Source organism: Telmatherina bonti, assembly GCF_933228915.1.
Source record: "Telmatherina bonti genome assembly, chromosome: 9".
Classification (NCBI taxonomy): domain Eukaryota; kingdom Metazoa; phylum Chordata; class Actinopteri; order Atheriniformes; family Telmatherinidae; genus Telmatherina; species Telmatherina bonti.
The window spans coordinates 23,800,047-23,816,331 of NC_136627.1; the positions used below are offsets into that span (position 1 = coordinate 23,800,047).

A 16,285-nucleotide genomic window follows, 5' to 3' on the forward strand; every position below is an offset into this window, starting at 1 on the left:
TACACTCCATTGTGTGAAAATTGGACAGATTGTTTTATCTATTATTGCAGCTGTTATTGACAATTACTTTTCAAGTATAGTTAAAAGAAAGCCCTAGTGTTCAAAAGCCTGGATGCTATTTTTCATCTGGCAGTGCCTTAATATTTGATAGACAGAAAAGATTTTGGATTTAGAACTAAACTGAAGATGTTTGCTTTGACTAAAAATCACAAAATGGCTGCAATTTCATTTCAATTTTCTTTTTCAGGAGACCACTGCCTCTTTAATTTATCCTTTTTACATGGAAACAGTTGCTACATACAGTAAAGGATAGGTTATAAAAGATGTGGCAATTACAGTCATCCATGAAGCTTGTGGTAATTTTCACTTAAACTATTTTTTTTAACTTGTTTAGCTTAAAATCAAACAGAATATTTCTTGCAGCCATGCTAACTTGACTCCGTGCGTTCAGGGGCTGGATGCACCTTTCAGTGTGTAATTGAGTCCCTTTTGCAAACATTTTAATAAGAACAACCATGCATGGATGACTAAATAAAAAATGATAACATAAAACACAATGTGACTTTTTAAAAAAAATAATTTTATCCACTCCACCTCATGTTAAAAATTTCCTCTTTTTTTTTTTTTTTTTATCTTAATGGGTGATAAATCCCGTCCCATCTGAAAACAACATAAAAAGTAGGTCAGAGATTGTGGGTTTCACAAAAAAAATGTACAATCTATCCTTTTCAACTACAAATTACAGTTATTGTTTCACAACTTATTGTGAGGCAGGGCCAGTTTGCTGTGAACATTTCTACTATTATGACCACTGCCAGTCAAATAGGAGAAAAAAATCATACAAAAGTGCCATTTCTTAAAGAAAAATGCTGTTCCAGATGGACTGAAGGTCATTTCAGCTGAACTTATTTTCTTGGCAGCACACAAAAAAAAGAGGAAAGGATATCAAAAGTACTTTTACTTTGATGAGAACAATCACCACACGGAAAATAGAGCCGGTGTTCTACTCGTAACCAATTTCCCATGATTCTTTGCTATTAAACCATTTATCCTAAAGCTTTCAATCACATGTCCTAAATGTTCAGACTTCCACGCTTCCTTGCAGATTCCTGTTTTTCTCCTATTTTAACAAAATCTGTTAATGCACTTTACACTCTTTCCAACTGTAACCCCTGTAGTCCATCCTTTATTGATAATTACTGTGGTGGAAAAATAGTACCAACGAGACTGATACTGATTTATTCTGACTTCTTTTTGAGTTAGTAAAAGACAGAACAGAAAGCTCTTGTATAAGTATTTAGACTTTATTGAACCAATCACAGCAGAGTCTAACTGAATTTGGAGAGGCAGCAACGAGAGCTCTAAGTTGAAACATGCAGGCTGCCATAACCACCTAACAACACACATCACATCAGCAAGATCCATCTGCTAAGGAGACAGGTATTGTGCCACAGTCCCATTTTCTATATGTCTCTTACAGAGAAGTGCTAACTGTTCAGGGTTGAGGAGTGTGAACACCAGGGAGCTGGGCCTGCTGTGCTGGGGAGGAAATTCTCAGGACGATCGATGAAGAGGATTAGGACCGGCTTTGGGGCTCAGAGGCCTGGATCTGAGCAGTATTCTCAGTGGGGCCCCTGGGAGAGTTGGAAAGGAAAGCTGGAGGGAAGAGAAGAGGAGGGCCAGGGAAGCTGGGAAAGAGGGCTAACCTGGAACTGTCAAGAGGCTGAGAGAGGGTTGGCCAGGCTGGGAATAGAGGAGCAGTCAGGGTCCCAGTCCACATTATGAATGGCACTGAAACCCTGCCACCCACTCAGATAAACAGCCTGATTGGATAAGCTGGAGATCACAGAGGAGGAAGGACAAGATTCAACATAACAATAACAACGAAAAAATAAACAAAAAAGACTAGACAAACACAGATGAAGTTGTTTTTAGTTTGTTTTTTTCTGGCCTTATAGACAATCTTTTTATTTTCTTCTGGCCAAATTGCTAGTTGTCTTCTAACTTGATGAGAGCAATGCACAACAAAAGGCTGCCTCCGTCTGTGTGTCTGCCTCTGATGCTCATGATTGGTCAGCCGATTCGCCAGCTCGCCGCTTTCCCCCGGGTACAGACGGTTGGATCCATGATTCATTTTGCAATGAGGAAAAAAAAAAAAAAGACAGAGCGCATATGAGAGAAGAAACAGCCAAGACCACTGGGAAATTATACGGTGGAGCGGCGTGGTGGATCTGGAATTAAACGGCATAATTAATCAAGCAAAAAAACAAGCACGTTGCTCATACATTTATTATTTGCATTTTTTTCCACTTCAGGAGATGTAATCAGCAGTTATACATCCAGGTTCTTGATACTTCAGGTCACAAGGACCTGAAGGTCGAGTGCCTATTTTGAACACCTTTCCTATACCTCTGCCAGTTAATTTTTTCCTCACTATATGTTGTCTCCACACAATGCCTTCTGCCACTAAAGTAATCCCCACAACAAGCAGCGCAAGTTCACAAAAGCATGTTGTCCCTCCCCCCCGGTCCTTTCATTTAGGGTGTTTGCAAAAACTGGGTTCACAACTGACAATGCAAGGCAAGTTTATTTGTATAGTACAACTTAACAACAGGTTGATTCAAAGTGTTTTACAGATGTTAAAACATTAGAAATCTCCTGTTTTCAGCTTCATTACAGCAGTTTTTATTTGAAGTTATTTTAAGTTTTTTTCAAGTTCAAATCTGGATTTGTTTATTTTAAGCTGGAGTTGATCATTATTTTAATAGTTTTTAATGTAATGTTATTTAACTTTCCTTTCTTTCTTGTGTCTTTAAGTTGTATTTAAATAAACTGAGTGTTTCAGCTGATCTGAGGAGTTTTTTCCAGACATGTGAATCACAGAAGCTGAATGCAGCATCTCCAAGTCTCGTTCAGACTCTTGGAACTAATAAAAGACCTGATCCAGATGACCTGAGAGGTCTGGTAGATGGGTCAAGAGGTCTCTGATGTAATTTGGTCCTAAACCAAACCAGGTGTAGTGAGGGATTTAGTGAGGACTTCAGCAGCAGAGCTCTAAATAAGCAGATGGTGTAAAATACATTTTTAGGAAGACTTATAAAGACACGGTTACAGTAATCAAGCCAGCTACAGATGAACGCATGGTCTAGTTTTTGCAGGTCTTCCTGTGACACCTCTTGATGTGTTTTTCAAAATTTAGGTCTGGGGCGAACCCAGATTTCTGGTCTGGTTGGTTGTTTTGTGGATACAATAAAGCTCTGTGGTGGCCTTCACTTGTTTCTTTTTGGCTCAAAACAATCCCCACCATTTTGTTTTTGTTTCACTGAAGAAAGTTTCGGCACAGCCACTCATTAATCTCCTCAGTGGATTTACCAAGATCCTGTACACGGTCTTGGTCTCCTGGTGACATCGTAATATAAATCTGTGTGTCAGCTGTGGTAACTAATGTTGTTATTATGTATGATCTGTACCAGTGTGAGCATGTTAAACAGAAGAGGCCCCAGGATGTAACCTTGGGGAACTCCACATGTAATTTGCGTATGCTCAGATGTAAATTTAACAATGGACACAAAGTATGCAGTGTGTGGCCTTCACCCAAAAGAAAAAGAAGCACCTTCTTTTAGAAGGATAGTGTGGAAATGTCAAAAAAGAATGGATACAGACTTATTGTCAAAATCATCTCTGAAAAATAAGAATAAAACACTGCAGACATTCCAATCAAGTGAGCTTTCTAATTCTCCATAAACTAAAACACAGTGAAAATAGCTTCATTTCTCTGGTGTGGAAATTTGGTCCAGGGTGAGTGTTGCACTTGCATTAAACATAAAGGATTGATCACAAAAAACATATCACATGTAGAGACATTTCAGCAACACAACTGCCCTTGATCAGACAATAGTTTATAGATGAGACTATAAAAATAGCTAAAACCTTGTGTTTAAATTGAGCTTCAACTGTACTGAAATTCAGCATTGGTGTTATCACCCTCTCTTCCATTGGAGACTCATTCTGATGACAGAGATTTGTAGAAAAGACGTGATTTGAATCTTCAGCTTTTGCTCCAAATGACCCTGCATCAGCTCATATTATTGCAGCGTTGACATTTAGTTTAATGTTGATGAGGTTTTTACCTGATCGCAGCACACATAAGGGTTCTTTCCAAGCAGGGAGAGCTTAAGATCATATCAGACAAAAAATTTGATGATATGACTGTTTTGAAAGTATTTTCCCTACATTAAACATGTCTTCTATAATACTATATCCATTGTGTATTTGGGTACTTCATTTCCCTCTACATCCTATAACTTTAGTTTTCAATTAAAGGTGATTGAAAAAAAAAAAAAAACCGAGTTGATTTATTTGAGGATCAATTAGCTGCCTCATCTTTCCTCAAACTCATTTATATTATTGCTGATTCTGAATTTTGTATTGTTTTGTAGCGAATGAAGCAAGGCTTTCAATTATAGGTACTGTAATGTTGCCAGATGTTTGAGTACATTTTTAAGCAAAGTGGATTTTTTAAAGGCATTATTGTGACGAATGTAAGGAAGTTGTTGTTAGCATAACGGAACCAATAGTTGAAGCTTAATCACAAAATTGGCAAGGACAGCTGCTAAACATTTCTTGTAGTCACCAAGGAGCTTCTTGTTATTTTCTGCTGGCGGTGTCAATCACTCCTCACTTTTCTTCCAAACTCTGTTAAGTCTTCATTCCTGTTTGCATCTAAAGATTTCAGCTCTTTGCCAAGGTTTTCAGCGCTTTCAGCTCACCGCCAGCCAGTTTAAAACACCCCGATCTTTTCAGCTATTCTCTTTCACTGTCAGATGTGTACTTTGGCTGAACGCCCTGATGACAGACATAAAACCTGAACCTCAAACCAAGTCTGGAACACTGGGTTTCCTTAATGCCACATCCGGACAACATCTTTTGTAGTTTCATGATTTTCAAGCATCTTGATACACAAACTTTTAAAGCCGTTGGTGATGACTCGTAGTCATTTACATTGTTTTTATAACGTTTTTGTAATGATCATATTCTGAGGATTTTCTATTCCCACCACTGGAATGTAATCAGAAACAGTTCCTGCTACGTAGTATAATATATCAAATTAAGTCAGATTTATTTCTTAATATATTGTTAATTCTAAAGATTTTTAAAATGAAAAAAGACCACAAAACAAAGTCTCTCCGTTATTTATCACCTGCTCAAACATACTTTGTTGTTCTTCATGGGAAAAGGTGTAAGAATTGGTTAGAATTATGAGAACAGCTGATTTAAATGGATACATTTTATTAGCACGTCTCAGCTAGATGCCCTGATCTTTCCAACACCCTCATCTAACCCCATTAATGCTGAAATACATCCGCCAAACACTTTGAAACATATCACTTTCCAGCTGGTCAACATGATTTGGTTGCTGAAACGCCGTCATCAATCGAGGTATCAATATGGAAATACCACTGTGACCCAGACATTAATCAATTGGGATCCTTGGGGAGGAGATTGAGGGCAAGAACACCTAAAATCATCAATGAGACGGATCGGCCTGGAGTCAGGCTCGGACAGTTTGTATTGATAAGAGCATTTCCACCTGTAGCGGCCGGAGCGGAGAGACAGGTCGCATCTGAATTCAATACCCGCCGCCGCAGCTGCGCGCTCCAAGCCCAGAAAGACACGCTTGAGCGGAGATACGTGCCTCGACTCATCATAAGACCAGTCTGTTTTCCTCTTCATATATGTCCCCCTTCTTCCTCTTCTTAGCTGTCTCTCAGAACTTTAATGCTATGCCTGCACTACAGAGGCATCAATCCTTTAATACAAGAGCAACAATGACTTCAAATTAACTCCTTTGTCTTTATTCTGCGGCTTACTTTCCTGAGAACCCCCCCCCCCCCCCCCCCTCCACATTATCTCTGGAGTTTAGTCAAACCTATTTCCTCTTCTAACTTCAAACTGTGAGAGGGGAAGTGGGGCTCAACATCAGTGGGGGAAAAAAGTCTTCAGATGCTCATCTCTGGCATTCATCTCACCGTGAGCGCAGGATTAAAGCGTCGTCTCACCGCTGACATCCAAGCCTTGACCCGATCAATTAGGTCCTTGCTCTGCTTTTGCTTCCCTCTTTGAGGGAACAGCCAGGCTGGAGGGGTAGTGTGAGACAAGTCAGCCTCCTAGTGGTGGTTTTGTGCATGCACAAGGAAACGCATGGAAACGTGAGGATGGAGAAGGAAAATAATCTACAATGTACTATTAAATCTGTGTGGTTCACTCTAACTGCGTCACAAAGACTGAGGCGATCTAATAGTTTTGTGTGACTAAGTGTCACATTTTCTATTTGAGCCACTTCCCCTCTTGCCATAAAAATTGTTTCTTCCCCTCTGCCTTCAGACTCATGAACACTCATAATACCTGAGCTTTAATACCTAATACTTTATAACTCTCCAGTCACTTAAATAAGTCATGTCACATCACTTCATCTATTGCACTGTCAATTTGTACGGTTGTTCGGATGCTACTGCTCATACTGTACATATCTGCATGTCTACATACAAAATTACTTTCACCTTTACTTTTATTATACATTTTTAACAAAAAAAAAATTAATGTATATATGTTAATTTCTCTGCATGCCCTTTCCTTATTTGTAAAATACTTGTGAAATAGCTTTCTACTTTTATGTTATTATTCAGTTTTTTAGTATTCATTTTTATTGTTCAGCACCTTATCACCGAAACAAGTTCCTAGTCTGTGAATTGTTCAGAGACAATGGCAATAAAAGTCTTTCTAATTCTGAAAATTATGCGAATGCCCTTCACTAATCAGGACAACAGTTGCCACATTTACTTGTCAAGCACCACTGACGATCCCCGTATTTGACTTCCCATCAAAGCCCATGCTGCACTCTCTCTCATGATACTTCTTAAAGGTTAAAGTTCAAGGGTCATGTTCCAGTGTGCACACAGGCCTGCCCTTTTCATCTCCAATCAGCTGTTTTTTTTTTCTCCCAGTGCCAGAATGGAGAGATGCGCCACAAAGGTCATGGACATGGATTTTCTTTGGTTTGACTCCATGAAAAGGTCAGATGAGGGCAGCATGAAATGGCAGCGAGGCCTTCACACTGCCCTCTCTGGGACCAGAGTCCTTACATCACACTGAAATGGCACAGACTGAGCCCCACTCAGGCATCTATAGGGCCTGGGAGCATCCTGTGGGCCGCTGTGACCTGGTCATGTCCCCAAGTGGCTTATGTGTCCCCTGGCAGCGTGAAGCAGAACAACGGCATCATTTATTTGTTTGCATGTTGAATATAACTTTTTAGAAAACAAATGTACATACAATTAATCTACAGGACTTGCTTCATACAGGGGATTTCACACGGAGATCAGTATATCTGTGGCACGCAGCATATAGTAGATGGATTGTTGCAGAAACAACCAACAGGTTTACATCAGGGATCCTCCGTCCTGGTCCTCAAAGACCGGTTTCCCGCAGGGTTTTCCCCGCTAGAACACACCTGACTCAGTCAAGCTCTGCACATGTCTGCTATATACACACTGATTTGAATCAGGTGTGTTGCAGCAGGGACACTTGGAAAGCCTGTAGGACACCGGCCCTCGAGGACCAGGATTAAGGATCCCTGTTTTACTTCTTTCAAGAAAGCTGCATTCCTGTGAGGACCGTTTTCTGACACTGCCATCCCCATGAACAGCTTCATCCCAGACTGTTATTCCACAATGGTGGAACTACCACATGCAATCAGAGATGGAGCGCCCCCCTATGTCGTCAGCTCTCCCCCAAGGACTTACCTGTTCTTAGAATACCTCTTCTCTTAACACATCTTAAGTTGCTGTTTCACCTTTTATTTTGACTCTTTTAAATAGAATTATTACTTAAAGCTCAGGTCAGGGTTTATCATATAGTATACTGAACACTGAATGAAGCTCTTCACTTGTGAACCATTAAGCTGAAGCGACTACTATACGAATAAATTGAAGAGAAATATGCCCTTATGTGGACAAACTATGACCCATATTAATATCAAAAATCTAAATTGTGGCACAAAAAAAACAAAACAAAGAAAACTTTCCTCCTCATCTCTCTGCTCTTTATTTTCCATGTATAAATTTATGGCAGTATTGGCATCATTATTTTGTATTTCTCCTCGCTCAGCAGGTGTTGCTGGCTTAGAGCTGTGGGGCCTGTTGGTCTCGCTTTCATGTCCTCTCCATCCCAGTTAGTTGCTGCAAATGGAAGCCTTCATACCAATCCGGTTTCTTTTTCAACATTCAGTGTAATCTGTTGGTTACTGTAGCTAGCTTTTTTTTTTCTTCTTTTTTTAATGAATTGCTTGTATAAATACTGTTTGACTTGAATTGATTTGTCTGTAAAGTGAATAACTGAATCACTTTGCTCCTACGTTGACCTGCATATATTCATCTTTTAATATCTGGGTGTCTGATGCAGGACATAATCGGACCTGCCTACATCTTTGTCTGTTTAGATGCTGATGAAACTCCACGTCTGAAACCTCTGTGGATGTGGACTGACTTTTCCTCATGTGGATGTTTTTACATTTCCGTTGTCATAAAGAGACAAGAAACAAGAGTTTTACAAGATTTGATTTATTAACTATGATACAGATCACATAAGGCCTTGCTGTATACACCATTCCCATTGAGACAATTTACCATACTCAGCAAATAACAAGTTTCTGTGATGTTCATCATTTTACTTTACAGTACTTCATTTATTTATTTATATTTTTAATTGTTTTATCCCCACCCCCCTTCCCCATCATTCTTCTTCTTGTTTTTTAATTATTTCTTAAATATTTGAGTGTGTCAGAGCCCGCTTCCTTGGTTTGGAAGAAATCATGCATTATACTGGGCTGCTGTCTCAACTGCTCACAAAAATGATTAATAAAATGCTTTGTAATTTTTTTTTTTTTTTTAATTATTAAAATAAAACATAAAAAGAAACATTTTTCTATTACCACTGGCAAAAGGGCGAAGTGTTAGACCCCTATCATACCAACAAACAACCATTTGAATATAGTTTTGCTTGTTTCTGAATTTAACTTAAACATCTGTCTTCATTTTTGCAAAAATTAAAAAAAAAAAAAAAAAAAAAAAAAAAAGAAAAGAAAAGCATTGCAGCCACATTTTACCTTTAAACCCAAGTCACATTTTAAATTCAACAGTTCTCCTATAATGTTGCTTCGCTTCCCATCTCTCCCTCACACCCTTTTCTCCAGTCTTTGGCTGCCTCACAGTCACTTCAGTATTAACACATTGATATACACAGGCAACACCACTGGCCGGTGTTCACACACAAGTACCAGTGGGCCCCCCCTCCCTCGTTCCTCCATCTCCCAAATAATGATCCCATTCACCCGTTTGCTGTCTTTCTCCTCTCTCACACTCTCTCGGAGGATCAGTTTGTGTAATCTGGACGAGCTAACAGGGTTACACAGTGGGGTAATGACCGCAAGGAGAGCTGCATCCCTTCGCTTTACGTTTGTTTGGATCATGCTGGTGTCTGGCTGTCCGCCAAGCAAAGCCTGGGTCAGGTTAGCTCAGACTCGCCCAAACACACACTTTTAATCCCTCAGTCTCACACACACACACACACACACACACACACACACATATACTGCAACATATAAGGTAAATGGAAAGTGTGGGTCAACAGAAATCTACAGGCTTCAATGTTGGTTGAAAGTGGCTTTTTTTTTTTTTTTTTTGTCATATGGGCAGCGATTCAAGAGACACGTTCAGCGATGTTATTCCCAAGTGGGGGGATGCACCTGCTTAACGTTAACAGCCAGATGTTCACATGCACACACTTCCCATTAAACTTACAAACCCAGAGACACATGCACGTGAACACAAACTCGCCCCGATCGTGGCTTAGGAAAATTTCCTCCAGCCGCATCTCATTGGTTTCTACGGTAACAACAGGATGGGCTGAAGAATTTTGTGAAGCTCCCCTCCAGTCATGCAGACGAATGAATGGTCTGTCTGTTCTCTATGCTGTCCCTCCCAGACCCAACTGTCTCTTTTGGACAGGGAGTGACTTGGGATGTGTTGGCATAACAGTGACAGCGCAAAGAGGAGCGGAAGGGGGAGGGGGATGGGGGGGTTGGTTGGTGAAGTTATTACACTCTTGCACATTATATTTCGATAGAACCAAGACTATATTTGAAAATCCATTCCAGAAACATAACACTGTGTCCACTGCCGAGGCCTACAGCAGTGGTTTCCAATTATTTCCATGGATAAAACGCCTCCCACCTGTCAAAGCTTTCGCCTTGCTTCCAGCTCTTACCTCTGCTCACTAATTCTACACTGCATTTCAGTCGCTACATTTTACTGATAAAAAAAATATGGTGTCCGGAAAGTGGGAGCTGACTACAAAAGACAGAGAGGCAATTTCATTCAGCCAGCTGCAATTTTGATACAAACTGGATTTTCATAATCTCAAGTGATTCGTAGTCTAGTTAAAACTGCTTTTGTTTTTTGTTCTTTTGTCTATATTAGCATAATTAACTTAATTCTAACTGATGTACAATGATGGTTAATTTTGACAATTGCACCAATGAGAGATTGCAAAAACCGCAGCATGAAAGCGGTGCTATACTAGTGGAGGTCATACCCATTTCTTCCTCTAGATGTCAGGGGTGTGCTCCCAGAGAGAAAGCAGAGTGGAATGACAGTAAAGTGGCTGTTACTTTATGGCAGCTCCCAATTTAAAATGTGCCTTCAAAGTGCTCAGAAAAGTGCTTTTTGAACAAGGTCCCTGCTCTGAAAACTGCAGCACCAACTCGCTTGTAAAACTACCACAGCGTGAAAGATGCAACATGACAGGTAAAGGTCCAACCCTGGAATTATTCCTAATATCTGTCAAACACGGGAGAAATTCCTGTTAAACAAAAAGCCATGGATACAGGCGCACACAGACAGAAAGACAGCCAGCATCACACTTTCACACTCATTGACAGAGAGCCTGAAATCTCAAAATGATCATTAAAACACAGTCAGAAGGTGGGAATGTGGATGTAAAAATCAAGATTTAGACTGATTTAAAAATGCACATTGTAAACTGATGATCATGTGTGTACAAAGATAAAGTTCATGGGACTGGGAGGAGCCTTCCTAGAATGCCAAGGGTGTCACAGCGCCCATAATCCTTTGCTCCAATATGCTACCCAGCAGATCCGGTCGTTCAAGATTTTTTTTTTTCTGTGCTTGGCATACTGCCACGACCAAAACTGATTTTGTCTGTGTGTGTGTACGTGTGGCTGTGTAACAAGTTGACAAATAGGAATTTGTGAGTCGCTTGGGACAAAACATCCTGTCCGATGAGTAGTAACACGTGTCCCTTGCGCAACTCCTCTGTACAGTGGTGTGATAAACAAAAGCCTTCAGGACTCTCCCTTTGCTGCACTTTGTCTGAGCCACAGCCTCCAGGTAGGTGCAGCAGGTGGGATGGCTTGTTAAACATGTACATTGGCCATCTACTTTTCCAGGACAGCTTGAAGCAAAGAGATTGAGAATTGTCAGAATTGCTGGAGGCCACACTGGCTACTAGATGCATATGCCCAGTGCATGTGTGGTTGACTGTAGGCTGAAGCAATCTCGTTGTAACAGAGTTCACAACCCCAAACATACTTTACTTATTAATCCCTCCCTGAGTCCCTTTAATGACTACTGGCAACATCCTAGTCCTCATTAGTGTATGTAGATTCACTATAAGGCAAAGAGGGCAGGTCTAGATCAAGTGAGACTGAGAGACAAAAGGGACAAAGTGTCAGGGTGGGAGGAAGCTCATCCTGCCAGTTCACTTCGTCCTTTTCCCAGACCTGTAGGTTTCTCCCTGTACATACTGCATCTCAATCAGTCTCTCCCAACTTCCCTTCCTGCCTCCTGATTCTCTTCACTCATCTTTACACGTCAACATGTTTTATTCTTAAGTCTTGAATCTCTCCAATCTTCGCCATTTGCCAGCTTGTTCTTTCTCTTCCCTCAGCTCCTGATCCATGGTTCACAGCGTGTGTTGTTCCGTAGGAGTGTGATGGGGGTGCAGGGAAGGCGGCAGCAGCGCTGGGATGGAGGAGGACTGGGGGGTAGCAGGTGGAGAATGAGATGGGGACTGGTGCTGATGGTGGTGATGTTGATGATGATGGAGAGGAGGACCATAGTGGGGAATGACAGGAGGGGTTGCTGGGAGCACGTAGGGAGTTGGGGACGGAGTTGGAGATGATGAATAGCCTCCAGCCATGCAAGAGTAGGCTGAGGTTCCCCCCCCAGAGAGTGTGGAAGTGGGGGAGCCAGGAAGGCCATCGGAAAGGGGCTGATTGTAAAAGAAGAATGCGCACTGGTGGATGAAGCTCTCGATGATTGTCTGGTAGGTGCGGGTGGCCGTCAAAGCATCCATGGTGGTGAAGTCTGGTCTCATTAGTGTGGGCCAGAAACAGATGGACAGGTTCTCACTGGTCATTAAGTTCAGCTTACTGTTCTGGCTCACCCTTGAAAACAGAGACAACAAAAACATTTCCATCATTTTTTAATCAAAACTTAATATCACGCCTAAAACTCCTGTTGTCAGTGGAGTGTGTCCTCTTTAACCCTGAGTAAATGTGGAAGCTTTTCTTACAAAAAGTTGTATTTTTGGACCAATTTCATGGAGAAGTTGATTAACAACATAACTCCTTCGTGACAAGAAAATTCTAGGTTTGTATTTCTTAAGGTATAATCTTCATATTTTCATGGCTTTTCCAAATATATGTGGGGTTAAAGCAACCTTGCTTTCATGGAGCAGTATATACAGCTTTTACTTGATTTGTTGCAAAATGCTTTTTGACAAACAAATGCTGGTGAAGAGATCAGAAAGGTCCTTAGAAGTTTAAACCAGCAAGTGAAAACCCATTACCTTTCTTAAAAATAAAAAAATTAAATATTCTTTTGGCATTTGTAATGTAATTACACTTCATTCCATAACGTGGCCACCAGTTTTAAACTAAGTTCTATTTATTTATTGTTTTAAATCATGCCCTTATAAATCCTCCTTGTCAGCTTCCACTCATTACTGATGGTTTTATTACTATATTAATAGAGAAACTGGGCGTTTTAGAAAAGGGAAGTTATAAATGTCTGCTACTGTTTATGAACTTAGAAAGCGGTGAAGAAATATGCAACAGGTTGGTTGCAAATAGGATTAATGGGCACTGTGCTTATAGTGAAGCTAGCCGACGTTAGGTCAAAGACTTGAGAATAAAAAGAAAGCACATACAGAAATGTTCTTATTTTACCTGAAATTAAATTTTGGGTTGTGTGAAAACACTCAGATTGAAACCCTCCACAGCTATTGAGAGCAGCGGTCATTTAACCAAACCTAAACAAATCATTATAAATTACACTGCATACTTGTGCCTAGCCTCCTTGGAAAAAAAAACAAAACTTTATTACTGCCAGTTTGCTTGTTTTGGTGACATCACCCACAGATCACTTGACTGGGTGACCAGCAGTGTAGTCATCACAGCTGTCAGAAGCACATTTCTGATTGTCCTTCACTCACTTGTTCAAGTGGCTGATGACATATTTGAAGACCTCGTAATTCTCCCTGGGAAAGCGACGCAGTGTGTCCTTCATCGTCTGGAGACGCTGATCCCTATCGCAGATCTCTGAATGGCAGTAGAGAGAGAGAGACAAGAGGTTAGAGGAGGGAAAAGTGGCTGAAAGAAGAGATCAGAGGAAACTGAAGAAAAGATGTCTGGTCAGTGAGAGGACAGAAAAGGGGAGGGAGTAAAAATAAAAAGGAAGAGTTTGAAGAGTACAGGACACGCAAAATGCATCAGCATTTCATCCTGCAACACAACAAGTGGTACACAAACCACACACACACACACACACACACACACACACACACACACACACACACACACACACACACACACACAAACAAACAAACAAACAAACAAACAAACAAACAAGGCAAAAAGACTAAAATCTATAACTGTAAGAAATTGAAAACGTAAAGCACAGCACAAAGACCACACACATTCCAGAGAACACACCATGCATACACTCATTACAGTCTTTGACAGATTACAGCAAATCACACAGCTACAAACACACACACACACACACACACGCGCACACACACACACACACACACACACACACACAAGCGCAGGGTGTGTTAAGCCTGATGGCAGCAAGGAATGAGTCAGAGAAACTGACGTCACCAGCTAACAGAGTCCATCCTGTGTGTATGTGAGCGAGGCTGAGAGCAGCAGTGAGAACAGCAGATGTTCTCCTCCACATCACAAACATGATTTACAAGCAGAGAATCTGAGTTTGTATTCCCACAATGAGGTCAGTGCGGATCAAAAACACATTTGAGGCAGGATAACTTTACACAGCTCCAGTTCCTCCCGCTGCACATCCATCAGCAGTGATCAAAACTTAACTTCCTGCAGCTTATTTAAAGTAACGTTACTGTGACAATATCCGCCAAAATCCCTCCACCAGCTTTTGCTGAATACCCCACTTCCCCACTTCTCCATCCACTAACATCCACCAAACTAATTCTTGTTTACAATTTCCTACAAAAAAAAGCCTCCCAGTTCTACTTTCATTTCCCCTCTCGCCTCTATTGTGGCACATACTGCAGGAGCTTTATCAAGTCTCTGTCACGGATGAGGAGTCTCTCTGGGGCCACTGGAAAAAACAAAACACACACATTCCCTCACATATGTAGAGCTCAGTGAGTGACAGCAGCCTCACGGCCCAGAGGTAAATCTCTCTGGCACTATGCAAGACTAAGCTACGCTTTAAATCTTCATTCTGACAGATTACAGGACACAAAGAGAAAAGGAGCGGCTGTGGAGCAAGCAGGAGCCCCCTCCCTTTATCTACTATATGGCTATTTTCTCATGACTTCATCCAGACCACAGTGCTCCTGCATCCTTCCATCACCATGAGCAATCATCTCAACATCCTTCTTCCCCAAGCCTGAAATATTCTTTCTTGCACACCTTCTGCTCTCCCTACCAGCTCCATGCCAAATAGATAATCCAATTCTCCCCATGAATGGATCGGGATTGCAGGAGATGTGGTTGTTAGGTTAAAGAAAAATTACAATAAAGGGAAAAGGAATTTGGAGCAAAATCCAATATACCAAGGGTTTTAGTGAGGAGTTCACCCCATATCCCTGTGCATCCTCCATGTCCCCTCAAACCAAAGTCCAAGGACTTACTTAAGGCCTCCACCAGCTCTGTCTGCAGGCTGTAGGGCACGAGAGGCTCAGGGAGCTCAGAAAAGAAGGCTTTCATTGCTCCTGCTACTGTGTTGATGGTGAAGTCTTTTTCAACCAGGTCCAGGCTGTGATCTGGAAAAACAAATAACACAGACAGAAGATGAGAACAAAACCCACACATGGCATGTGTAAAACCAGTCTATGTTTCAACGACTGACAGATTAAATAAATAATGGAAAACCTGGCAGATAGATATTATTTCAGAGCATGCTGCTCGTAACAATGTGCCCTGCCAGATTTTAAAAACTGCCAAGGAACCGGGTGAGAATAACAAGCCGAAAGGTGTTGAGTTCTCCAAACTCCCAAGATCCCAATCCAGCTGAACATCTGTGGGATGCACCGGAAGAAGCTTGATGCATGAAAACCCCAACAATAACCCACAGGACCAGAAGAATCTGCTCCCAGACTCCACAGAGCACCCCCAGCGATTACATGTCAACAGCATGGAGCAGCATCAGGCGTCAAGTACACAACAGGTAGCTTCATTATGACTGATGTGCTTCATGGCTGTAAAAGCAAGGAATTCTGTGTTTGGTCAATTTTATTGCCACTTTAATTATTCCAATTAGTGCTGTATTATACATTGTTGGGAAGTCAAATTAGTAACCTTTACAATAAGCTTTAACTTGCAGAGATTATGCTCCTGTAGGAAAAAGGAGCACAGCTAAGCGTGTCAGTGGTCGCTTGCTTTGAGATTCATGTGCTGTCAGACTGGTGAGGTCTTTGACCAGGTATGATGACTAAAATAATTTTTAAAAAAAAGGTTAATATGTGCAGAGTTTTTACTTATTACTGTGGGAGAGTACAATCATCCAATCCATCAAGCTGTTTAAACCAAAAGTGAACACCATCATAAGAAACCTGCAGGGGAATTTGGCACATTTTTTCTGGAAACTAGTGACAAGATCAGCTGAGTTCCTCATTCCACAGAAGCATGATCATTACCAGCTATACCTCCTTGTAAAGGTAA

At 41.1% G+C, this 16,285-nt stretch overlaps 1 protein-coding gene across 1 annotated transcript in view; it reads right to left on the reverse strand.

Moving 5' to 3' along the window:
- Nucleotides 1-11,687: 11,687 nt before the first annotated feature.
- The window catches only part of arhgap35a (Rho GTPase activating protein 35a), a 65,258-nt gene continuing 60,660 nt past the window's right edge, over nucleotides 11,688-16,285 (reverse strand). The window contains exons 5-7 of the mRNA XM_079246799.1: nucleotides 15,256-15,387; nucleotides 13,573-13,678; nucleotides 11,688-12,523 (exon numbers count right to left, since the gene is read on the reverse strand). Of these exons, the coding sequence (XP_079102925.1) occupies nucleotides 12,040-12,523; nucleotides 13,573-13,678; nucleotides 15,256-15,387 (722 nt within the window). The 3' untranslated portion in view covers nucleotides 11,688-12,039. The remainder of the gene's footprint in view (nucleotides 12,524-13,572; nucleotides 13,679-15,255; nucleotides 15,388-16,285) is intronic.